The sequence below is a fragment of the Podarcis filfolensis genome, assembly GCF_964270895.1.
Source record: "Podarcis filfolensis genome assembly, chromosome: 12".
Taxonomy (NCBI): domain Eukaryota; kingdom Metazoa; phylum Chordata; class Lepidosauria; order Squamata; family Lacertidae; genus Podarcis; species Podarcis filfolensis.
Genome location: NC_139614.1, coordinates 33,336,849 through 33,363,855, shown reverse-complemented (window position 1 = coordinate 33,363,855; position 27,007 = coordinate 33,336,849). Strand labels below are relative to the sequence as shown.

Genomic DNA, 27,007 nt, shown 5'->3' with positions numbered 1-27,007 from the left:
GTCATGCCTAAGGTAATGTCTACCTCTGTCTAATGATGGGATCATCTCTGTCCAAGGAACTCATGCTTTTCCATTGTTTCAATCTCTTTTTTTAGACTGAGGTTTAGCTAGTTTGAGGACTCTTGAAGGCCTGAAGGTGGCATAGAGAACTTTTCTGCGTGGTGCAGTATCATCCTTTGGTCGGGGAAGTTATAAACTGTGTTTTCTCTCTTTGTTGAATTTTCATGGCAGATAACATAAAGCTAAACATTGACATTTTGAACTCTCTTATTTGAGTTCCTCCAGGCATTACATTACAATTATACAACTGTAAAGGCTTAATGGACATTTGCAAAAGCAATGTCGTGCTGGCTGCATACCCAGTAACCAAAACAACTTATATGTGCCGGAGGCACATACAAGGACTATTCTTGAGAGGAGAAAGGCATTAGTCAAGGGGTTGTAAAGATGGAGGCTTTACCTAATGTAAAAAATGAAGTCTCAGGTCCATCTCCTTGTGAGCTTGAAGTTGAGGGTGCAGGCTTAAGTTGACATTTCCAAAACACTGTAAAATATTTAGAAACACAGAACAAATGGCAAGGGGGACTAGTTGAACACATATCTTGCCTTAGACATTTTTGTGACTGAACTAACGTTGGCTACAACCCTCCATATTCCTCTTGTGTCCATTTTTTAAACACCTTCAGCTAGAACAGTCCATGGCTGAAAAGGGCTTAAATTTCAGTAGAAAGACTGGACTAATTTTGCGGACGTGTCCAAAGAATGCTATCAAGGGTCCTGTTCTTGTCTGCACTTGTACAGTACTTATAAATTGAGACTGAGACCATTAGAGTCCATGAAGGATCTGTGCATTAATTCAGAATAATTAGTATTCAATACTTTCTAGATTTAAATAGTTGGTTTCAGAGCTTCGTCTGGAGAACAGAGTAGAAAGCCTAAATTAACTCTCTTGCTAAATTATCCATCCAAAGTCATAAAAGGAAGTCTGTTTTCCCAATATGAAGTTATACTGTATCATTAATCATTCAGCATTAAAACAAATCATGCAGAGGGTGAAAAATAAAATTCCTCATGCTGGGCTCTAATGGAGGAGGAGGAGGAGTACTTAAAAGCAATTTCCCTTATATTTTCCCTTATATTAAATTTACGCACTTTGCCTAAGCAACGATAGATCACATTGACTAGAACAAATTTATGGATTTACAAGTACATAAATCCAAACTAAAAAAAAAATAAAAAATGCTTCCCTTACCAGTTCTCATTATGTCATTGCCTGGCTTTTAAATATATGGATTTTGGTTTCTTGCATGCATGGAATATTTTGAGGAGCATGTCAGTTATAGCCCAGTTATTGATTTATACTTATCCAACACCATCAGGATAGGGGACTGCGATAGGAATGGAGGGGGCCCCATCCGTAATCCCTTGCGCTGCATGGTATGGGTTGTGCGAGATGTAGGGATGTTTCAAAATTCTGATGGAAACGGGAGCAGAAATTGCCAATGCTCACTTAGTCATCCCATGAATGGAGAGAGTGAAGCCACTGTGCTGTATCCATATATCCCCCTCTGCTTTTGCTTCCATAAGTGGTAAGGATGGAGGCATTTTCCCCCAGATGGTCTCTTTTCTTTGAATCCCCCCCCCCAGATGGTTGGGGTACCCTTTGGAAGAGCATGGGCGAGTTTTCCCACACCTAGAAGGATCAAAGAACCTTCATTCAGCAGAGGAGCACAATTGAATACAAGCCAATTGTCTCCAGGGAACCTTTGCAAAAGTTAGCAGTGCCATTAATGCAACCCTTCCCAGACTGATGCACTCCAGATGTTTTGGGCACCTTCCCAACTTCCATCAGCCCCAGCCAACTTGGCTGATTGTCTGGAATGATGTAAGTTGTAGCCTCAAACATCTGGGCAGCACCGAACTGAAGGAGGTTGCATTCATGCCATTTTGCAGTAGATCTGAAACAATAATGCTATGTGAGGTGGATTCAGGGGTGGTTTTAGAGTGCAGCAACGATGATGTAGAATGGAGTATGAGAGGCAGTGGGAGGCACATGCCAAAATTTAGCTTTGCACAGGGCACCACTGAAATTTGACAGCTCAAAGTCTGCCACAGGTGGGTTTTATCATGTTCTCAGGAATATCCTCTGGGTTTCCAGGACAATGCTAGCAGAGCACAGAGGAGGAGATTTTGCAAAATGTTTAGGAAGGTTGCTGTAGTATTGTTTGTGTTTTTTTGCAGAGAGCAAACCTGAGAGAGAAATTGCAGCTTTTTGAAGAGTATGACAGATGCTGAGACCTCTCAGCTGAATTACCAGTGATTACAAGGTGAAGGAAGGGAATAAAAAAGGCATTTTACTTTGTTTGTCTCTAATGCACACATTTCAGCATCGAATAGTTTTATCTTCCCAGTTAAACTTTACATTCCTGCCTGGTGATAAACATTTAAGATCCACTCAACAGAAAATACATTGAAAAGTTTTCTGTTTTTCACGCAGGGAGTAACCCTTGAGCTGTTGAAAGTTAGAGAAGGGTGGTGGGTTCCCCCTCTTCGCAAAACTATGGGTCTTAAAGCAACTGAAGATAGTGTATCATTCCTGCTCTTGTTTGATTTGTATTGCTTGCATAATTAAAAGTGTGAAATAGCTTCACAGGAAAGGAACTGTGCATGTTTAGAAACCGCGATAGCTGGGCGGGGGGGGGGATCAGAGTTGTTCTTCCCTCCTTTGCTCTAATGAAACGTTTGTGTTTTATTAATTGCAATGAGATCATTAATTTCTGTGTGTCTGAGGCTAGTGTGTTCCAAATGTTTACAGCAGTTTTTGCCCAAAGCTCCTCATGGGACTGCTGCACTGCATTGTTTGACATGAAAAAAAATCTGTAAATATATAAATGTTTGATATTGCTCTGCTGGGAAATGGGGGCGGAATTAGTTTTCAGAGAAAGCAGATTAACTTTCGTCCAACAACAACAGCAACCAAAAGAAAGAACCGCGAGCTTACATTAATAGCCACAATTAAGCACTTTTAAATCCCTTTCATAATTTCTAATAAGTCACTGAACCTAATTTGATGGAACACGTGTGGGGAACCTTTGGCACCCCAGATGTTCCTGAAGTGCAACACCCATCATTCCTGGCCTTACAACACCCACTCATGAGCAAGAAGTTTCTGTCTGCTTGCCCACCTGCCTCTTCTACCGGCCGGCCTGCCTACCCATCTGCCTCTCCCCAGCTACCTCTCCTGGCTCAGACGTGCTTGGAAATGGCTCTGAAAGCCAGGAAGCAAGCCAGGAAAAGAGGGCAGTGCCTGGCTGGGGGCAAGGTGGCTGCCTAAGCGAGGAAGGAAGGAAGGAAGGAAGGAAGGTAGCAAGGAAGGCACCAATTTGTTAAAAAATATGGGGGGCAGCCCCACTAAGTATTTTATGGGGGTCCTGAAGGGACCAAGACCCCATAGAGTTGGCATCTACGCCAGGATAATTACAACCCAGGATACAATTGTGATTTGCAGTCCTGCTTTGTAGGAAGCACTTGAACAATGGTTTCCCAGTTTGGACATCATGACAACAGGTGATTTAGCAGACCAGGAAATAATGTATTGACCCAAGTGTGCAAAGGGAGAAGGGAAGGGGACGAGGGCGGGGTGCGTAGGTGCAATGCTGATCAAACAAACCAGTATTCATTGGACTGGGAATGTGACATCATTATACATGCACACAAATTTTGGATCCTTTCCCTTTTTCTTGCCAGTTAAAAAGATATTCTGCCATGGTGGGGTGTCAGCTCTAATAATTTATCATGGGAGCACCGTGTACACAAGAGCCTAAGGAGCGATTAAAGAATTATGAACCGTATTGATTTTTGTTTCCTTACACCTTAGAAATAAAGCCTATTAAAATTAAATCAACTACATTTATGATGGCTGTTAAATGCTGTTGGCAAGGAGAAATGTGTACCTGAAATCATTTTGTCTTAATAAAATCAGGCTTGCGATAAAGAATAAGAATCAATGTGTGGAAGGAAGTTCATTTCGTTGAAACAGGATTGGTTGGTTGATAGCAAGCAGATATTATTATTATTATTATTATTATTATTATTATTATTAGTCTGTGCTGCCCTTGCCAGCTTGGATTGATAGTTGTCAAAGTGAAGGGGGTCACCTGAGTGCTGCACCGCATACTTGGATCTCAGTTTACTACTGGCATTTGAAAAGATTGCATGAGGTGGTACAGAAATGCAAGCTTTAGTTTATAATACTGCATTCACGGACATTGAAGCCGTAAGTGGGGCTTGCCACATGAGCTAGCTGACTTCCATGGGAGAGTAAATCAATGAGCCTTGAAAATACTCTACTTGGATTGCTACTATAATTTAGGGATGGCTGACATAGTGCCTTGCAGATGTTGCTGGACTACAGTTCCCATCATCCCTGACCACTGGCCATGGTCTCAGGGGCTGATGGGAGTGGGAGTCCAGCAACGTCTGCAAGGCACCATGTCGGCCATGTCTGTCATAATTTATATATTAATTTTATGTCATTCAGAGAACTGGCTTGTGCTCCTAGGTGAGACCTGTTGGTGAAACCTGTCTCCACAGATGAGAGGCAGGAAATACACCTTGGGGGACAGAAGGAGGTGGCTTGTTTAGTGATTTTTATTATTATTATTTTTGCGCTACGGGGTTTGATTGACATTTTTGGAATATATGTAATATGACTGATGCATATTTTGTTCTACTATATATACTTCTTTGATTCATTCAAAATAGAATGAGACCTTGGAACCATAGATCTGTGATGATGATGTTGACCCTGTATGTGGCAGCTGTGAAAACGATGAAATCAATGCTAGGGAGAGTTATTGTTTGTTATTATTGTATCTATTTTTGTGTTTTTATATTGTAAACTGTGCTGTGTTCCTCAGATGGAGGGTGGTACAAAAAATGTAATAAATGAGAAGGAGGGGGGAGGAGGGGGGGAGGAAATGAAAATTTATTTCTACATTGCATTTATATACTGCCTCTCTGCCAAGGGACCCAAGACGGTTTTTGAAGTACTTAGGCAAATGTAAGATGGAGGACAGGCCTGTGTGACTGGAGCAGGCCCTGGTGCTGTCAGGCCTGGTGTCGTCTGTGCCTGCCTCTCACACTTTTTTCCTCACAAGGCGGATGGTGTCTGTCGGCCCTGTGATGGGGAGTGGGCAGTCCAAATGGAGCAGGCCCTACGAAGCACATAATGCTGTTATAGAAAGCCATAGTCCAACCGCACTTGGGAAACTGTGTACAGTTCTGGCTGTTTTGCTTCAAAAAAGGATATGGTAAAGTCAGAAAAGATTAAGAAAAGGGGAAGCAAAATGATCAAGTGGCTGGAGCAAGTCTCCTACATGAGGAAAAGTTTGAACATTTAATGTTTAATTTTGAGAACAGGCATGTTAGAAGAGACGTTTTAAAAGTGCATAAAGCCACTCCAGCCTTTAACATGGAAGCAAATTATGCAAAGCAGTGAACTGGAGTATATGAATTTTACATTTATGGAACAGGCTAATTAATTTGCACACATTCACACATCCAGACAAGCAAGATGCATGATCAAGGACAAGACCTGGATGAGGAAGAATCTGGTGCCACAAAACAGTCTGTAAACTGCAACAAAACAGTCTGGCTTTGTTCCCTGTTTGAGAAGTGTATTTTGGACGCATGATACCTAGCTGTGGAATGCATTTTAAAAATCTTAACAGGGATCTTCATGCATATTTGTACTCTATATTGATAACAGTGTCCTCTTGTTCTGTCCATTTTTAAAAAGTGTATGTCTCAGTCAGCTGGTTTGCTTGGCATATCAGCAAACTTGTATGGTAAAACAATGAAGTCATCAAGACCTCTAATCTAAGCACCTAAAAGAGGGAAAGACAACAGAACTTATAATATAACTATGCCATCTAGTGGTATTAAAACAAAGCAGTCGGGCGGGGGGGGGGGACCTTATGCCTCAACTCTAAGGAAATAAGTGAAAGAGAACAAAATCCTTAAATATCCTGGGTCACAGTTGATAATGATACAAAGAATATAAATGGGCTATTTATTATTGTTTAACCCTGATTAAAGAATTAAATATTTAAGCCAGCTGCAAGCATATACATATGTGTGCAGGGTGGTGGTGAAGAAACCACACCCCAATATTGAGATTTAATGTTCTGTCTTCATCATCTTCATCTAGCTGGTCCTCAACAGGGTCCTTGAGTTGCAAAGATCAGTTATCCTGTTGGTCACAGCACCTGTTCCGTTTTCAGTCCATGGCCAGGTGGTGACAGACTTTTTTTTTACAGTGCGACCTGGGTGGGAGATTATTGGAATTCACTATGCTTTTCCTTTTTTTTTTTTTTACATCCTGTTAATCACTTTGATATGTCTCTTGTAAAATTTGTATGACTTAATGGGGCAAACTCTGTCTAAAACCCTGATTTGCAATACACAGGTTTCTGTTATGTCTTAAAATGCCACCTTTTCTGCAGGGGAGGGTGTATTGTTCCTGTAGCTACGTCTTGCAATACATCTTTGAGTATTTTCCTCTCCTAGCTTTTTCGCTATTGGCTCATCGCTCTCCCCACAGAATCACCCCCTTACTTCCATTTTGCTCAAGGTAATGTTCAGCCTCTCGCCATTTCTCAGCTTTCCTCCTATCCTGCTTGTTGGAGTTTGGTATACAGTGGTACCTTGGGTTAAGTACTTAATTCGTTCTGGAGGTCTGTTCTTAACCTGAAACTGTTCTTAACCTGAAGCACCACTTTAGCTAATGGGGCCTCCTGCTGCTGCCGCGCTGCCAGAGCACAGTTTCTGTTCTCATCCTGAAGCAAAGTTCTTAACCCGAGGTAATATTTCTGGGTCAGCGGAGTCTGTAACCTGAAGCGTATGTAACCTGAAGCATATGTAACCTGAAGCGTATGTAACCCGAGGTACCACTGTATATATAGCAGTGGAGTGGAGAAATAGGTAGTCTGGTAAGACTACTGGTTAAAAGAATAAAGAAAATTAAGGCAAACAAAGCCATTCTGAACAGAAGCTTATATGTAGCCATCATGGAGTCAAGAAGTTAACGAATGGAAGGTCTAGCGCTAACTTATCTGGAGACAAAGGAGGAAGGGAGGAAAACCTGAGGAACAACCTGCAGCTACTCAAGAAAAAAAAGAATAGGTTACCTTTTTGTCTATCACCCTCCCTACCACTGGTTCAGGTAAGTTATTGCAAGTGTTGCTGCTTTACTCCCCAAACTGCATTTATGCATTATCTATGTTTAAGGGCTTGCCGATCGTCAGGTCGGTGGTTCGAATCCCTGCGGAGGGGTGAGCTCCCGTCTTTCGGTCCCAGCTCCTGCCCACCTAGCAGTTCGAAAGCACCCTTAAGTGCAAGTAGATAAATAGGTACCGCTTTATAGCGGGAAGGTAAATGGCGTTTCCGTGTGCTGCGCTGGTGCCGGCTCGCCAGAGCAGCTTCGTCACGCTGGCCATGTGACCCGGAAGTGTCTGCAGACAGCGCTGGCCCCCGGCCTCTTAAGCGAGATGGGCGTGCAACCCCAGAGTCGGTCACGACTGGCCCGTACGGGCAGGGGTACCTTTACCTTTACCTTTTATGCTTAAGATAGCATGTTCAGAGCCTATTAAGGAATGGGCTTTAAGGTCAGTGGTAGAGCATGTGTTTTGCAAAACTTACCTTTAGATAAATCTGGGGAAACCTTGGAGAGCTACTGCAAGTCAGTAGGTAAGATCAGCCTCCCCACAACCTGGTGCCCTCTAAATGTTATGGACTACAACTCCCATCAGCCCCACGCAGCATGGCCTGTGGGATTATGGGAGTTGTAGTTCAACATCTGGCATACACAGCAGGGAGAAGGCTGGAGTAGACAATACTGAACGTAATGGACCAGTGGTCTCTCTCTGCTCCTGTTTTCTTGAACACAAACCCCACTGAACAAGGTAGGACTTCTAACGCCTAGGATTGAAAAAGAAGGTAACCTCTCAAATAGTTTCCTTACCATTGGTAGGTCACTTACCTTGTTCCAGAATGCACATCTTAACTACCCATCAGGTTGCCGGGATCTAGGAAAACTTTTGAAAGTTCATGAAGAACTACAGTTTGATTTCGAAGAAAACTTGTTTTTGGATCATTAATAATCTGTGTACTGCAAGACATTTTTAAGGGAACAGTGATGCCTTGGGGGTTTTAAGCTCATGGAAAAGGGACGCGTGGAAACCAAAGCAGCATAGAGGGAAAACAATCTCTGGAAAATATAGGTCAATATAGGAAAAAATTTCAGTCAACTGGGAAATAGCATAGAGTTTTGTCCCATCTGATGCAGGATTCGATGGCACAGCTTAAAAGGTTTGCTTTGATTGTGGCAGATCCCAGTGCAGTTACATGACTCTTGCTATTTATTCAGGAGTTTATAAAATGTAGTCTTTCTTCATGTTCAGAAATCCCACACTTCTGTGGAAATGCAATAAAATAAGGCAAGCTTTCAAAAGTTAAACTAGTTTACTGTGGACCTTGTGTGTCATTTGATCAGCATATTTTCAAAACAAAATTCTATGAGTAGAAACACTTCTATGACATCCAAAAATTAATTCTAAAATGCCCATATTTTATCCTTTCATGTTTATGTTTAAATGGCACGCCAAATATAATTTAGGAGTGTGTTTTTAAAATAAATGCATTAGTTGTGTCTGTTCCCTGGATCTTCTTACAATATTCAAAGACTAACCAATAAGGAAGCCACAAAATATTATGGATCTTTTCAAATTAGCGGATTCCATGGTCAAAGGATATTAGGTTGCATTTCCAACCACTTTTTATTTTGTAAAGAGAGCCCTATACCGCTTCTGAAGAAAAAGTTAATACTTGCCAAGTGCTTGAGATCCTGGCATTTTGAGATTTTGAAATGTGCTCAGTATTTTAAAGAAAACATAATAATAGTTATAGCTATCTATATCTTTATTTTGTTTTGTTTATTTATTTTAAAACATAATTTATATACTGCTTGATTGTTAAAAAAAACACCAAACAAACCTCCTAGCAGTTCACAACAATATAAAATAAAACATCAAAACTAGTTGATTAAAAATGGGAATTAAAAGTATTCAAAAGACTATTAAAACCAACAGTAGATGAAAACATGTTGTCAAGGCTGCCCAAGGTCCCAGCTCACAAAGGACCAACGCTGCTTTCTAATTAAATACAAAAGTCTTTATTGAAGTTCAGTTTCACTTCCAGAGCCGCAGCGCGCAGCCCCACGTCTCAACTGTCAGACCGCTGATGACCCTTCTGAATCTCCTCCCCCTGTACACTAATTTAAGACCCTAGCCTTGCTCCACCTTTTCCGCTGCTCCTTCCTCCTCTGGGTCCGCCTGCCCGCCGGGGTCTCGCCCTTCCTAGCCTCCTCTGACGCTGATTCCCCTGAGCCTTCTCCCTCCCTCCGGCGGGCTTTAGGAGCTGGTTCCCCATCCGGGTCTCCTGCTGTCCCGCGCGCCTGTACATTTGAACTTGGCGCGCGCGCCCAGCCAGCCGTTTTCCTCCTAACCGTTTCACTGCTGCTGTCACTGCTTCCCCCTTCGGGTGGGCTAGCTGCAACTGACCTCCCCTCCATTCCCCCACTCTCCGATGGAGACGTGGTCAGCCCTGACTTACTCCCCCTCCCCTCCGGAGGAGACGCTGGCCCTGACACATGTGACTCTTCCCCCCCACTACGCTCTGGTGGGGAAACTGGTCCCGATCCCCCACTGCTGCTTTGGGGTTCCCCTCTGGCTCCTTGTTTCTGGTGCGTCCCCCCTGGGACCCCCCTTGCCCTGACCATCGGAGCCCCCTTCTGGAAATCTTCTGATTCGCTGGAGAAGCTCATGGAATCTCTCGGGCCACTGTCATAGTCCCCTACGCTTCCCTCGGATTCTTCCCCTTCGCTCTCCAATTCCTCTCTCCCCAGTGCTCCTGCTCCTGATTCCCTGACACATGTCAACATGTACTGTATATGTCCTGAAAGGCTTGCCTCAACTAAAATGTTTTAAGCAGTTGCTGAAAAAGGTATAGCAAAGGTTCCTGTCTGATGTCAACAGACTGGGAAGTCCAAAGTGTAGGTATTGCCACACTCAATTTCTTACAGGACTGGAAAGTGTATTATGTGGCACTTGTAATGGGTGTCAGTTCTGCAAATCACAACTTTTGCACCCATCAAAGCTGGTTAAAGGCACTTCTAGCTACTGAGGGTACCTGGGTCTTCAGTGATGGAGCTGGTGTTGTGCTGTTTCAATGGACTTGCTTTATTGTACATTTCAATGGTGCATGTTTATTTTAATGTTCTTGTGAAATGGTTTTGTGCATTTTAATTAATTATACTTGTAAGCTGCTTAGAACCCATCTTGGCTATTATTAAGAGATACAATATTAATAACTGCAAGGCGACAAAGCCACGCTCATTTACCTGGAAATTAGCCCCATTTAACTGAATGAGACTTACTTATGAGTGAGACATGCGTGGACTTGCATTGACAGTGGCAATTAGGAATCTAAATGACACCCACTGCTTTGCCTGTGAAATGTGAGGAATGGGGGCCTTTTTTGCTTGGATGTTGGGGGGATGAATGAAATGGGGACTGTGAATCTTAGTTTCTCTGAGAAATCGACAAGAACCATAGCAATGGATGCTGTGCTTATTAAAATTACTTTGCCATTACAAAGTCCATTAATGAAAAACAAATGTTGTCTCCAGACCCACACTAGTGCCACTGAGAACATGCGGAGCTGGAGTAGAAACTCTCTCTCCAGGCAGAATAGTGCTATACAAATCTGCTGTTTACAGTAACCTCTGCAGGAAGGTCATAGTGCGTAGCTGGATCTCAGTCTCTTGATTTTTCAGACATCACCAGGTTTTCTCAATCAACAATTTATTTAAGGGGTAGGGGGAGACTGACACGTTTGTACCATTATATTCAACTGAATAGATAACAGTCCAGCAGCTTAGATTGGATTTATAAAGAACAGATTGCCTTTTATTTCCTTCTTTGTTGGAAGTTCAAACCAGCTATCTCCAACCAGGAGCCATCCAGATGTTCTCGATTCCAGTTTTCATCAGCATGGACAGTGGTTATGGGTGACAGTAGTTCGCAACATATTGAGGGTGCCAGGTTGGACAAGCTGGCTTAAATAATCATTGTCACACTTGTGTCTTAAGTGGACATGCCTAGGCCTGTACTGTGAGTTCCACTGAGTTTAATGAGACACTCCTTGACTGCCTCCTAAGGCTGGATCCAAACCATTGTTTATTGACACAAACCAGATTTAGGCTGCAATCCTGTATCCACTCACTTGGGAGTAAAGTCCATTGAACTCTGTGGGACTTAATTTTGAGTAGACGACATGCAGAGGGCTTCAGTGTTAGGAAAGGGTTGTCACCCTTCCCCCATCAGAAGCAAAAAATAAAAATAGCCCATCTAAGGAGAAATCCATCCAGTATAGCTTTGCTTTTCACATTACAAGGCTTCAGGAGAGAGTTGTGATGCTGCTGTTAAATAAATACAACATAGAACTCTGCCAGGAAAATTGGAAGCCTGTAATTTATATACTGTCAACATCTACATTGTAATTGGGAAACAGGGATAAAACACTATGTTGACCATTTCGGAAATGTCAAACAGTATCTTTTCAAGACTTGTGGAGTGTTTGTGTTGTTGATGTTAAGGAGAACTGGATGAGATATCAAATATTGTGAAATGCCATTATTACGGCTCCATTCCAAGGGGCATTCTTGGTAAACATAAAACGGCTGCACCATGGAGAGATGTGTCAATGGGTTGCTCCTTCTTGTTGCCTGGACTGGTGGCAAAGTTTCCTTTTTTCTGCAAAAGAAAGATTTCAACTATTGAGTGCATCATCTATTTCATCATAAGCCCACTTTGCCCTTCAAAGCACTACAATTCTCGCATTTGAGGCTGGCCCATTTGGGCAGATGCCCCACCAACCCCAGTCTGCTCTCAGCTAGCCCCCACCCTGCTTACAAACAGTCCATGGGGATGGCACAGCCTGCCAGATTTCTCCTCCTTAGACTCAATGTTGCCCCTGTAGAAGCCAGCAGGGAGGAGGAGGACAAAATTGGAAGTAGATGGCTTTGCCTGTCATTGGCTCTTTCTCCACTTACTCTTTGGGACTGGTAGGTGGAAGGCAGGCAGCCAAATGGCACCAGCCACCACTAAAATTTTCCCAACCCATGAAGATCACAAAATCTTCAGGGTCTGTTTTTTACCCTCCCTCTGAGAGCGTTGTACATTGCTGGGCTGACTACCTTTGGCTCAACGCTTGTATGAATCTGCTTCGGAACAGCTGTCCTCAGCCAGGCGCCCTCCAGCTGTTGCTGTTTTTATATAACTCTCATCAACTCCAAGCAGTACAAAGACCCAAACTTCTGTCTGATACCAGACTGGAGAAAGCTGTTTCAGAATCATGGATCGATCTTCGCAGGGAAACTCAGCTTGATGGTGCAACTTCTAAGCTCCCTAAATTGTTCTTTGGATCTATAACTATTGATTAGTAATTTACAGGAAACATTTACTAATCATTTATTCACCATTTAGAGCTGCTTTACATTTACAAATGACACTTTGCAGCCTGATCGTAAGGTTCAACTTCAGCTGCAGCAGTTCAGAGGGAGGTTTCTGCTGCTGCGTTGACACGTCCCCTGAAAATAGCTCTGCCCCTCTTGCAGGCTTCCCAAAGGCTGAGAGAACTATGAGAACAGGATGCTGGGTTTGGTGAGCCTTTGACCTGATCCAGCTGGGCCCTTATTGTGTTGTATAGGAAGTCTACTACTCTGAATTCTACAATTCTACTTCTTTTTCATGCTTTAACTTTGTCCCACTATAGAAACCTTTGCCAGCCTGATGTCCTCTGGATGTTTTTGACTTATATCCCATCAGCCTCAGCCAGCATGGGAACTTTAGTCCATAGCATCCAGAGGAGCACCAAATTGGAAATGGCTCCGCTGTAGCATGACAGAAATACAGAGAACCAACCTCCAAGAGCAATGGAATATGGGAATGGCAAGCAGCCAAGGTTCCTTTAGGTCAGGTGTGGGGAACCTTTATGCTGAAGTACAACCCCTATCATCTCCTGCACTTTTTTATTTCCTCCTTCAGCTCCATGCCTTTCTCAAGAGATGAAGAGGCAACCACCCTCACCGTTATGCTCCGTTATGAAGGGAGCAGCAGGAAGGGAGCAGTGGGACATCCTCAAAGACACAGCTACACCCCAGGTTGGCGACTCCAGTCACAGACCATCAGCCAGCATATGAAACAAGATGGTAGGTGTGAGAGCAGCAATTTTTAAAAATAATATATTGTGTATGAAAATACCCTTTGCGCCAAGGAATATGGTTTTGGAATCAGTCACCATTCTTCTAGAAGGCCTTTGATGTTTACCTTATTGTGAGGTTCCTTCTGTTATGTAAAATTTGTATACCAAATGTGAACTGGCTCTTTCCAGCTAGGTCTTCCCACTGTGCAAACGTATTGTTGTGCTGCATTCACTGTCCACCTCGCTGCTGTTGAAATTAACTCTTTGAACTTAGAGGCTTTAATTTCTCCAACTAATTAACTTTTGCCCACGTGGTCCCTAGAAACAAAGTATGCCATAATTGACTCAGCACAAATCTATGGGCTTTAATTGGACCTTCGATATTGTGGGATGAGACATGGGCATGAATAAGAATCAATGTGATTGTGATGTCGTCATTCACAAATAACTAGGTATCTTCTGTGATAAAGAAGCAAATCCATTCTTGCTAGGTGGGATTCATTTCCATTTTAACTGACTGGAGTACATGTGACTTCTCACACAAATTTTGTGTTTTCATTCAGAAGTGCAAATTTTTTTTAAAAAAAAAACATGCCATGTCAGTTGTGAAAGGTTCATGCATGCATTCTTCACTACCTGATCAATTTAAAAGATCCACAAGAAATGGGAAAGGATCAGGCATTCAAGATGCAAAACATCCCCCTGCCCCCAAATACTGCTAGCTGCCATTCCTCAGCTTCATGTATCAATGCTTCCAGCAGGCAAGGCCAGTTGTTGAAGATTTGAACTGTTGGAGAGATCTTTGGAATGCTCAAGCCCTCTTTTGGTATGTTGAGGATGCATGCTGTGATGGTGTGGTGGGCGGGCTAGAAGGATGAGTTCACTGGCTCCAATCCCTCTCACTGTCATTCTCGGCACAAATTAGAAAGTGGTCTTCTGAAGCAGGGAGCTTTTCCGTGCTTGTGGAGGCAGCCTGTGCATTTTAGAATCCTGGAAAGTCAAGGTCCTAAAGCACTTGGGAGGCTGCCCACTTTAAAAAGTGGTCCCGTCTCTTCTTTCCATAGTTCTTGCAGTTGTCCTGCAAGGAAGGGCTGTAGCTCAGTGGTAGAGTATCTGTGTTGCTTATAAAAGGCCCCCAGATTCAACTCCTTGCATCTCTTGGTAGGGCTGGGATAGATCAGAGACCCACTTCCAGGCAGTGCAGACAACTGGACTGACAAATGGTCTTACCTAGTTTAAGGCAACTTCCTGTGTTCCTTCATCTTGTGGAGAATGGTGAGAATGATGACTGTGGTGGGTAGCTCAGTGCTGCATCCCTTCGTTGTTTCATTGCTGTCAATGGCATCAAGAATGCCTGAAGAGGTCTTCAGACTTAGAAGTTCAATTCAAAGAATGTTTCATGTGTTTGAGCCCATAATTTGCAATATGATTTCCATGCAATCTTGAGGCAAGCTGCCTCAAGAAAAGTTACCCATTTGCCGACACCTATGGATGTTACCCATGTGAATAGAAACAAGCCATATTATGAGTGGGTTTAGAAAGAAGGAAGCAGGTGCTGAGGATGAGTTGTGAGCTGCAACGTTCCTGAAAATACAAATCAGAAGGAAATACAAATCAGAATCTAGATTCATGATTATTTTCATCCACCGCCCCGCCAAATGAGACTTTGAAATGAGAAAATGTTGATATATTGTCTTATTTCTATAGTTCTCACAAAATGAATTGCCACTATCAAATGGTTTGAGTCTACTCTTGTAATCCGTTTCGAAGAAAAATGACAGATCAGCACTAAAACAAACAACAACACACCCCTGCAAACTCCCAACACGGTGTAGTGGAATGAATTAATTGAATACCAACATGCTATGAATAGCCGGTACTGTTTTCTGACACCGCTAAACATATTTCAAGTATGTTTTCTTTCCATTGCATTAGCAATTAGGAAGTGTTTGCCTAGCACATGCACGTTCGGCTTGCCTAATAATTTATTCGGCTGAATTTGATAAATGGCTGATCAGATCACTTGCATTGTTTATCGTGGCAGTACAGAAGTAGGATAGTGCCCTGGGTTAATTCGCAACAGCCAGGCACATTGATTCTGACAATGACTGCAAGCAAGCAAATGCTTTAGGCTGGTCAGCATTAGCATGTGTGCCCAGCATTTCTCTGAATATTCATTGTTAAATGAATTTACATTAATCCTATCAAAGCTTAAAGAAGGCCATGGGACTGGGCAAGAAAAATCCAAAGATAACATGTGAAAAGGACTCGGTGGAAATTTATTGACATTGCACAGGCATTGATATTCTGTATATTAACCTGCCCCATTTAGTAATTTATTCTGCTTGTGCCTGTGTGCCCCCAGCACTTAGATTAGGGCATATCCAACTGGCTGTAATTTAGGAGATCTTCAACACCAGATTTGGGTAGGATGTCCAGACCCTGTTCCACCCCATGCAGCATCCTATAAAGGCCATGTGAAATAAATACTTCATTTGTAGGGATAGAGGAGAATTTTGAGTCAGAATTTTGAGTCATCTGAACTGGTCCCACCTCCCTGCAGAGGGGAAGGGTTGCAGAGAAGTCCAGTTGCGCCAGGAAGTGATCTGACCATAGTACTTCTTTTGTTTCGCTTTTAGTTAGTGTTAGATCACCAACATCCATAGAGGTAAACACCAAGTCCAAGGCATGTCCGCAGCTATGAATTGGGCCAAACTTATTCAGGGACAGCCCCATGGAGGCCATACTTTCCACGAAGTCCCGAGCGGCCCCTTGTAAGGTTGTGTCGGCATGGATGTTAAAATGCCCCAGGACAACCAAACTAGCTGTCTCCAGGAGCATATCCGCCACGACCTGAAGCAGCTCGGGCAGGGAATCCTTGGTGCAGAATCCTATACTGCCCCTATTGCCCAACTTCCAGAACATGCACTCAGAAAACTGGGTCTTCCCAATAGGATGCCTGGTGCAGACTAATGACTTCCTAAAAATCACTGCAACCCCCCCTCCCCACCCGCATGACCTGGGTTGCTGTGCGTAAGAGAAACCTGGTGGGCAAGCAGCGGCAAGGACAGGCTCATCTGCTTCATCCAACCAGGTCTCTGTCACACCAACACATTATTGACAGTTTTCTCTCTGTGTATGCATTCATTCATTTATTTTATTAAAACATGTTTACACCACCTTTAGCACTGGATCTCAAGGCAGTGTACAAGAACACTTAAGATCTAAACTTAAAATATTAGAAATACAGTGCAAGCAAAATGCAGCTAATAACATTTGTAGGGCATCAGAATGGGAAGGTTTGTCTAATCTAGTACACCCATTAGAACAGGGGTAGGAAACTCCTGGCTGCTGGGCCAATCTTGGCCCACCAGGGGAATTTGACCCTAAAGGTCATTCCTCCCAAGCCACACGGTATGTGCCTGTTTGTAGTAGGGAACCAGCAGTCCCTATCAAAGCAGCAGGATTTAATTGATGGAGAGGTTAAATCCTGCTCAGTTTGGCTATGCATATCTGGTGCCTGCTGGGAACAGGTGAATGCAGCCAAAGCAAGGAGCCCTATTTTTTTGCAGGCAATCGCTGCGAGAGGAACTTCTCCTGCTTGCGTCCCATGCTTGCAGAATGCAGACTTCTTTCTCCACTGCCCCCCCCCCCCGCTCCATTACCTGATGTGGAGGGGAGAAAGAAGGCTTTCTTAGTCCTATGCTTAGCACTTGGATAAGCACTGAGCATTGGGCTGGCAACACCCCTTATGCTGTGCTTCCCAAGTGCCCAACAGCCAGCTGATTGTCAGATTCTTGGGAAGCCACCTGTCAATCATGCCATGTTATAATTGCACCATGTAACTGACAGCATGCGCCGTGCAAAAAAATTAGAACAGTATCTCAATATTAGAAAATCGCTTGAGAGCTTGAATCTTGCATTCACTACTCCTACAACACTTGTAGTTCAAACAGCCTGGTTGTGCAGCCCAGTCCTGTTCATCTTTATTTGGAAGTAAGTCCCTTGTATCCCAGTGGCTCACATTCCCCAGCTAGAATAGCACCACATGCAGCTTTATGGTTCCTTCACCTTTTTATGCTTTTCCAGGAATAAGGTAATTTTCCTGTAAGAAAAAGCATATTCCCTTAAATGTGGCAGAAACATTTTTTTACTGCATTGTGTACATGGATCTGCTTGTATGATTCATTTAATAGTGCTGGGATAAACCTTCATCCCATAATCTAGATACTATGGCAAAAAAATTAATCCTACTATGTAATTTATTTGCTCTCTAGTAGCAGCTCACATTTATATAAGGTTTTGATACCCAAATGTATCAAATGTTTCTCAGGGATGTTTCTCAGGAAACATTGATTTTTCATTGCTCTGGAATTAAAAAGAGATGAAATCTCATCAATAATTCTGGTATTCTGCGATATATATATTTTTTACAACTTTCAGGTGCAGAAGTTATCACTCTCATGTTTACAGCTGGATGCTGTTAGAGCTGTGGCATGCAAATACCCTTCAGTTTAATTATTTTGGTAAGCTGCTTCATAAAACAACTGTGTAATACACATTGTTAAAGTTATATTTATATATTCAATAAAAATGATTCCATTGTAAAGTTATATATATACATACACATACACTCATTTCTGCTCTGTGTGTAAGCCAAATGACAGGTCTATTGCATTTTTATATGTGAGCAAACATATCTTACAGACATTGTATAATTACATGCAATGCAAGAAATGTTTCTGGGTCCTTATAACAGTTTTGAGGTGAACAACCCCATCTGTTTTGAGATCCTTTCAAATATTTGAAAAATGTCACCATAACCCATCTTCAAATTTTCCAACTGCCCCCTAGGCTAAGAATTTTCAGTTCTTTCGGCCTGTCTTCATAGGATTTCACAGTTAAAGCCTTTACCAACTTGCTGATTCTCCTCTGAGACCATTTCTTTGTCTTCAACCTTTCTCCTTCAGAAAAAGAACTGTTCTGAATAACCTCGTGCCATATAAATGCTTGGTCACATTTGTCCCCTTGTTGAACTTGGCTTGTATTTAGGGCTGCGTAAAAAGAGAGAGAGGAGAGAGAGAGAGAGAGAGAGAGAGAGAGAGAGAGAGAGAGAGAGAGAAGTGCATTACTGTATTTTCCAGCTCCATATGAAAGTGAAAATTCTCAGTCACTTTTGGGAGGGCAGGGGAAGCCACCATCAATTCTCCCCAATGATGCTCTTGCAGGAATGCTATGGCATGAGATAATATCCATCCAACATCCATCCATCCATCCAACTGGGCAGAGGAAGAGGAGATGGTACACAGGAGCATAGGTTCTGCCTCCATCTGCAACAGCAAGAGGAGAACCTGGATGGCTTAAAACATGGGTAGGCAAACTAAAGCCCAGGGATCCGGCCCAATCGCCTTCTAAATCCGGCCAACATCCATCCATCCAACTGGGCAGAGGGAGAGGAGATGGTACACAGGAATGTCTGCTTTTATTTAAAATGCATCTCTGGGTTATTTGTCGGGCATAGGAATTCGTTCATTATTATTTTTTCAAAATATAGTCTGGCCCCCCACAAGGTCTGAGGGCAGTGGACCGGCCCCCTGCTGAAAAAGTTTGCTGACCCCTGGCTTAAAATGAGGGTTAGACATATCTGTGGACGGTAAGGCTATCATCTGGCTCCACTATTAGAGGCAGTATGAGCTCCTCTAGGCTAGGTATTGCTCTTGTTTTTTTATGGGTGCATTCTGGTTTATTTTGGACCATCCACTCATTATTCCACTTTATTAGTTGTTCTGTGATTCTTCCCCAATGCTATCACATTTGCACTATAGTTCAGGATCGTGTATAACCACCCTGCTACCAACATGAGCAGAAATCGTCGCAAATGCACAATAAAACGGGTGTCTGGAAGGGCCCTTTGCCTCTGAACTCCAGTTGCTGCAAATTGTAATTTGGGAGAGTGCTGTTGCACCCAGGTCCTGCTCGCGGACTTCCCACTTGGGGATGTGGCCAGCCACTGTGAGAACAGGATGATGAATTAGATGGGTATTTACCTTGAACCGGCAGGGATCTTCCTGGGTCCTCCAAAAGCTTTTGGAAAAGAAAACAAGGAGCTGTTTTCTGCTACCTCACCCAGCAAGTCCCCATCCCTTAAAAGCGACAGCGCATGTAGGCTCCCTTGAATAGAAAAGACACTTTTGGTATTGTTTCATCCACCAGAAACCCAGGTTACATGCATGGTGAAACATAAAAAGTGGATGATTTCTCTTTATGCTGGTAGTGCTATTCTAAAAAAAAATAAAATCAATATTCATTTTGGCATCATAATTAGTCTAAGAATCATGTGTTTTCCTTCTGTTGCCTAGGTTCCTCAAAACCTCTTATCTCAAATTCGAAGATGAAATATCTATGGCCCAGGTAGCAGTGGGTTTGAACAGCTCTTATGCACGATGCCACTTATTCCATGGGCCCAGAGATATGGACTTTGTTACCAATGGCAATGGAAACCTCTTATTAGCTTAAGCTTCCATGATTGGCTTTGGAAAGACCCTGCCTCTGGCAGACCATCTCTGATGCTTTGCATATACATAGTGATTTTAATTCAAAGTACTTAGCATTTTTAAGTACCATTTCTGTTTCGGCACCCAGGTTGTGAAGCTCCTTCCCTACAGAAGTTAAGTTGTCTTCTTCCCTCTTTAGCTGCTAAGACCTTTACATTTTGCCATCCTTCTAGAGTGCATAAAAATTCTGCCTCCTTGTTTCTAAGCCCAGTGATTTTATCCCATTGTTGGCTTTATTGTTTTACAACGCTTTGACCTGTGTTTGCTATCATTTGAACAGTGCTTCGTTTGGATTTTGAATTATTATTTTTTTTGTAAGCTGCGTTGAGTTTGTTTTATGAAGAAAAGGGAAGCAGACGCTTTAAAGCTGGCTGACCAATAAATACATTCTCTTGCTGAAATCCTTACATCAACTGTGCTTAGGTCAGTAATATCACCCCAGAATTTGGAACTGAAGAGTGGCTTGTTCAAAACTGCATGGTCAATTCATGGCAGAAGTGAGTTTCAAACTGGGAACTTCTCAGTTCATACCTCAGTCTATTAGCCACTGTTTTACGCAGTGTAAGACAGGGGTGGGAAACCTGTGCCCCTCCAGCTATTTCTGGACTCCAGCTCACATCAGCCCCAGCCAGCATGGCTGTTGGTTAAAGATGATGAGAGTCCAGCAAAATGTGGAGAGCCATTGGTCCCCTATGCCTGGTGTACAAGATAATAAGATAACCTGGGAGTTGGAAGTAAGTGTTGTTTTTTAAGAGTAGAAATGGGAGTTAAAATACCTTGCTAGCCATGATCCAGAAATAGTGTTGGGCAAATAATCCAGGGGGAAGTTGGGGAAAGGGTCTATTACATGAAGACACATGTGACAAACTGTGAGAAGGCCTCTTTCTTTGCTTTTGATGGGGAGGATGGGGAGATTTGTTTCTGCATGCTGAAAGGCCTGGGTTTTATGGCTGGGATGTAGCCTACTGAACAGTAAACTCCATAAAGGACTGCTGCCACTGCTACTGCTGCCCAGGACTGACCTGCTGGGAGCCTGAAGGGCCCTGCCTTGCTTCTCTCCACCTGGCTTGTGGTGGGTCTGACAGGCTCCATAAAGGATTGCTGCTGCTGCTGCTGCTGCTGCTAGGCAGAGAGGGCTCTGTTTTTGTTTTTAAAATGGCTTTTATTTTTTATCTATATCATTTTAAATTGCGATTGATATTAATGCTGTATTCTTAGTTTTCTATTTATGATTTATGTGGAAATTGTTTTCCATTTGGTTGTGTACTTTTTGATGTATTTTGTTTATTGCTTATGACTTTTGTTACGTTGGTAATTATGGAAATCTTGTCATGTTGTAAGCCGCCCTGAGCATTGTTTTAACTATGGAAAGGTGACATACAAATAAGATGATGATGATGATGATGATGCACAAAGGTGAGCATTTCATCCATTGTTTTGACCACTTCTGCCACTGGCAAAAGTTATGTAGCTTCTGGGAAGTTCTTCGTTAAGAAATGCAGTCCTTGAGCAGAGAAAGATCCTCTGTCCCTGATCTAAGGATACAGAATGTGTGACTTAACATCACCAAGTTGTGAGCTTCCTTATCCCATTCCAGTTTCTTGGACCTTGCCTGTGGGTGGAGAATCCTGTTGTGCAATTCTATTTATTCATCTGCAGAACCGTTATCTCTATCTACACCTATCTTTAGATATTTGTGTGCTGAAATAGCTGCACTGGATTTGAGCACAGGGCTAGGGGGGAAAATGCACTCCATTAAGTCACGCTGGATGGGCACCTCTGCGTGCTAATTTTGGAGCACAGAAATTGACGACCTTAAATATTTTTATGAAGCCTGCGTTAGGTTTAAATTGTTTTTACAACTGTCTGTGTTTCTAATGTTGTTGTTTTTATTACAATGCTTAATAAGCTGTAACATGTTCCACCGAATAACTGCCTGGCGATTCTGCACATATGGGATCAGAACCTAATGACTTAATACCATTATCATCAGATAATGGATGCTTCATGGTGATTGTTCACTGTGTTGTGATGACGGGAGATTATTATCTATTTAAGTGGGCGTTGCAATTACAAAACATATAAAATCTCAGTGTAGTAATGAATGTATTTTTATGGAAGCTGCATTAACAGTGCGTGAGTTTGTATGCTCTCGTTCCATCTATAGAGAAAGCCAGGAGAGCCTAGCCAGACTGTGGCTATGAAAGGTATAGTCACCTCAGCTGAGCTGTTCCTTGCAGAGTTCACAGAGACCCACAATGGCTTTCCAATGTGGGATTAAACTCATTTCTTGTTTGTGGGCTTCCGTTGGGTTAATTACTGTGAGAGCAGAATGCTGGACTGGATGAGCCTCTGGTATGATCCAGTGACACTCCTTATGTTCTGACTTTCCCTGTTCATTTCAGTGGAGGAAGCATCTCCAAGCATATAAAGGGAAGGAAGCATGGCTGAAACTGGTGAAGTCCTTCCCCACCAAAAGACTCGCATCCTGACACCGGCACACCTGACACTGCTTCCCAGGAAGCATCCCAGTCAATCAGATTAAATATAAAAATAAAAACAATATCCCTTAGAGAACAATAATGCTCTAAGAAGAACAAATCAAAAAGGGGTGTGTGCCCTCACAATGACCTCCGAGCAGTGACCTCCAAAGTGTGACCTTTGGGGACCAATGCCCTGGACTCTGCTTGCCAGCAGATGCCCACCACATTGTGGCACCTTGTTTTTTGATGTCTATGGGCAGAAGGAAGTGCTCAGCTTCCTAGAGTCCTCTCATCACATTTCCAGCCTGTTTCCCCACAGCTGTAGAGTTTCAAAGACAGATGAGGACTTTGACTAGCCATGGTGATTCAGTTCTGCTGTCAGATCAGAATGCCTCAGAATGCCAGTTGTTGGAAACCACAGAAGTGCTGTTGTACTAAGGTCCTGATGGTGGGCTTTCTATAGGCCTCTGGCTGGCCACTGTGAGTACAGGATGCTGGACTAAGATGGGCCTTCGGTCTGATCTAGCAGGCTTTTCTTCTGACAATGGGAGCCACACAGAGCAGACAGAGGATGATAAATTCTTCCTGCCCTGCTCCCTTTCATCCTCAATGTCCAGCACAGTCAGCATTCACATAGGCTGGGAACAACTCTAGCTATTTTTAGCAGTTAACATTTTGAGTTGTTAATAATTTTACTGCTCTCAGACTCTGCTGTTAAGGTGGTTCATAAGGTTTTTATGGTATTTTGATATGCTTTGAGTGATATCCAGCTAAGTAGCACTCAGGGTAGAAACACTTAACTCAATAGGTCTAAGTTACTTAGATACATTGATCTCAATAGGTCTGCTCTGAGGATGACTAATGCTTGGGCATCACCATTAATGAAGTGTTGTGTATTATATATTAGAAGTTGCCTTGTGGGGCATTGCCCCCAGTTTGGCAGCTTAGAAACCTTTCTAATAAGCAAATGATGCATTTGCATGTATTTAGTACATTCTCAATGTTGCCCTTTCCCCCTGGAGCTCAAAATGGCAGATGTGGTACATTTTTAATCTTCACAGCAACCCTGTGAGGTAGGTTGAGCTAAGGGAAAGCAACTATCCTACAGCAAGTCAGTTGTTATTGCTAAGTTGGGAATTGATGCTGGGTCCGAAAATCTGTAAATAAAAAGTTTGGGATTTTTTTTAAGAGCCCAATCTCACTCTGAACACGTTTCTCTGTAAACAGCTTGGATGGCCTCCCCGGTCCTCATAATCAACATAGATGTCTGTTTCTTGACCCCATGACAAAGCCTTTTGTGAATTTTCGTGACTGGAGTCGTATCACAAATTTTCAAGCCAGTGTAAATTTTAAGGGCGTGTAGTATTTGCAAATAGAAGATTACGTTAATCCTCAGTGACAGAGATTTATGGCATATACTGCCCTAGGTTCTGTTACCTGATGTAGAACAAACTGATTTTATTTTATAGACAAAACCAATTTAAGAAATAAATGACTCCTTTAGCCGTATAAATTATCTCTACTCAACTTTTATAAATAAAGCATGTCCAGGTCTTTAGATAAAGCATGTTTTTGACATTTACAGCCAAATGATCCCTTCCTTTTTATTTCTAGACTCAGAGTTGGTACATGGGATGAATCATTAAGAGAAATTGTAATATTTCTGCTGACAGAAACCGTGTTAGTAAAGGATGAAATTTAGTCTTTTCTTTTTGTGCATTTTATTGTGCGATAATCTGATGGCAATATACTGAAAAGTTGTAGGAAACAATATTGGATGGTTTTATTTTGCGATAAGACAAGGATACCATTGTTGTAAGACATTTTGAAAGATGCTGATCTAAACGTCTCAAAGGCCCTTGAAATATAGTGCTTTCTAATTTTTCTGAACAGCAAAACCATTTTACAAACCTGTGTAACTGGAAGCAGGAAATAAAAGGCAAGACACATAAAATTGGTTGAATTAGGGCCACATTTTATTTAAACAAACATCTCCAGGGGGGATGAACAGTGCCAGCAGCTGGTCTAAATCAGTGGTTTGGGTGAGTCACACCCTGCCTAGGGCAAGAGGCGAAACAGGGTCATGTGCACTTTACCTAGACCACACCATCAAGGTAAGTAGGGGCTGCTTCCTGACCCCACTTGACCCCAGGATCCCTTGATGTGAATCCAAAGAGGGCTTGTATTCTGCCCTACTAGCATTGGTGCACACACACTTGCTTCTGCCTCCTGATGGACTGGCTTTCCTTCATCTGGCCTGGCTGCAAAAGGTACTTGCCAGCTGTATTGTGGAGCTGTATTCAATTAAATAGTTGTGCTTGCACAATGGGACTTACACAAAGGTCCTCCACTGCATGCACCCCAAACCTGCTCCAGAGGGTTGGGAGAATCCTCAGAACAGCACATGGCAAGGTGGGAAGAGAGGGGAGACTGTTCCACTGGGCAAGCAGAAATGCTTGCGTTATAGAATAGTCTCCTTAGCATCCCTTTGAATACCATCATTGGCTGAAACACAAACATTAGGACATGTGTGTGTGTGTGTGTGTGTGTTTGTGTGTAACTAAGGTTGTGTCCTAATGTGTGAAAAACTGAAATAACTAACATAATTTTCTTAACTTCAACATTTCCTAGTTTGTGTGTGTGTGTGTGTGTACATAGACACTTATAATTAATACTGTGTGTGTGTGTGTGTCTGTGTGTTTACATACTTGTAATTAATACAGTGGTACCTCGGGTTACATACGCTTCAGGTTACATACACTTTAGGTTACAGACTCTGCTAACCCAGAAATATTACCTCGGGTTAAGAACTTTGCTTCAGGATGAGAAGAGAAATCGGGCTTCAGCGGCGCAGTGGCAGCAGGAGGCCCCACTAGCTAAAGTGGTGTCTCAGGTTAAGAACAGTTTCAGGTTAGGAATGGACCTCCGGAACGAATTAAGTTCTTAACCCGAGGTACCACTGTACTGTTAATTAGTGTGATATTTTCAAGTATTGTAAGATATTAAGGGATTTGAGGGAGGGAAATGCTGTTGACAGTATATAATGGGAAAGGAAACTGTGTTGGTCAGTTTCAGAACAGCAGTGGAACAGGATCTGGAGTCCAGCTGAAAGATGGTTGTTACGTTTACCAATTCATGAGGCACAATATAAATGATTATCGCAGTGGTACTTGAGACCTGCAAGACACAATGGATTTCACTCAGTGACCCACTTCAAAGGTTGGAAATGTACATCAGGGAAGACACATTTATTACATATGTGGTGGGAGTGTCTGATTGCAACTAATTACCAGAGACAGATAGCATAGACTGTTTCAAACATGATTGGGGTTACATGAAGAATCTCCCCCATGCTGATTCTGTTAAAGGGATTGAAGCGAGGTAGCCAATAATTTGAAACCATCAATATGGGTATTGTTGGTCTGTGGCCCTGCCCTCTCTACTATCCAGGCACTGTCAGTGGGAAACTTCAAAGTCCATTATCTTCTTTCTCTATGGTAGCTCTTCTAAGAGAAGCTTTTCCCTATTTTTGCACAATTTCCTCTTGGCAATCAAAGGCATTTATAGTTTGGACCAAGTAATACATGGAGGCACCTTATGGAATAATAACATGCCTTAGCACAATCAAATCCTCATCGTGTTCAGGTGCTCAGCACCTCAGTAATCTAAATAATTGATTCTGCATCTTGCTAACAAATGCTGTAGAAACTGAAGCATCTCTGGTGCATATAGAACAAGTTGCAAAGGTCACATCCGAGCCACTTCACATTAAAACAAACCCCCCTCAAAACTTCCATAAACAACCCCCACCCACCCAATCCATCAGTCTGTTAGGAAAGTACATTTTTAACTTTTTATCTTCAGCCATTTTTGGTGCTAAAGTACATGTTCGAAGAGAAATTTCATTAAGGTTTCTATTCACTGGGCCTGAGAAATTGCATCAATTTCTATTTCAATTTGCAGTGCAGTTAATACTTGAGCTTCTTGTTTGTTTTCAGTGTGGCAATTATTCTTTACATTTCTTTTCAGTTTTCAAGTCAAACCCTTTGACGGTCTCTGTAACTGCCCTTTTTGAGTAATAAAAGCAAAAAATCTAGGGATGTGCTTAGTTTACGTGCAGAAAGATCACATTTTTAATAACTATCTATTACACAAATGCAATTATTGGTTAAGATTTTTGATGTTCAGATGATGTGCCAATTTCTTCTATGCAGAAGGTGGTGCAAGGTGGCCTTGTACTTATAATTGGAATTGTATGCCATAATTGAATAAGGGAGAGGCTTTGTTAAATTAGAATCACCTGCATTTCAGCCCCAATAACATTCTCATCTTCATATTCCGTTAAGCCTTAAAAGTACCCCAGTGTATAGTGGGAAACCACTTAATTTAAAAAGCTCATTATAAACTGTAAACAAATCTTTACCTGCAGGAGAACATTGCATTTCCTGAGTTTTCGGGAAAACAAAAAGGGTCCTCTTGGTAATTAAACAGTTGCTTATGCAGTCGCTTTAGAACCTGCACAAACCAAACACCACTAGCACCATTTTTCTTGCACAAGCACCTATTTTTCTAATCAAAGATCAGTCAGAACACTTTATTATGGAGGCGGGTGGTGGGAGGAATTCAACAAAACTCTTATAATGCTTC

General features: G+C 42.4%; 2 protein-coding genes across 3 annotated transcripts in view; one reads left to right on the top strand and one right to left on the bottom strand.

The window, feature by feature from the left end:
• The window catches only part of ZNF804B (zinc finger protein 804B), a 295,745-nt gene that overhangs the window by 50,055 nt on the left and 218,683 nt on the right, over positions 1–27,007 (top strand). For both annotated transcript variants that reach the window (XM_083578481.1, XM_083578482.1), the window contains exon 3: positions 13,167–13,330. In XM_083578481.1, the coding sequence (XP_083434607.1) occupies positions 13,328–13,330 (3 nt within the window). In that variant the 5' untranslated portion in view covers positions 13,167–13,327. The remainder of the gene's footprint in view (positions 1–13,166; positions 13,331–27,007) is intronic.
• The window catches only part of STEAP4 (STEAP4 metalloreductase), a 221,799-nt gene that overhangs the window by 85,025 nt on the left and 109,767 nt on the right, over positions 1–27,007 (bottom strand). The gene's annotated exons all lie outside the window — the stretch shown is intronic.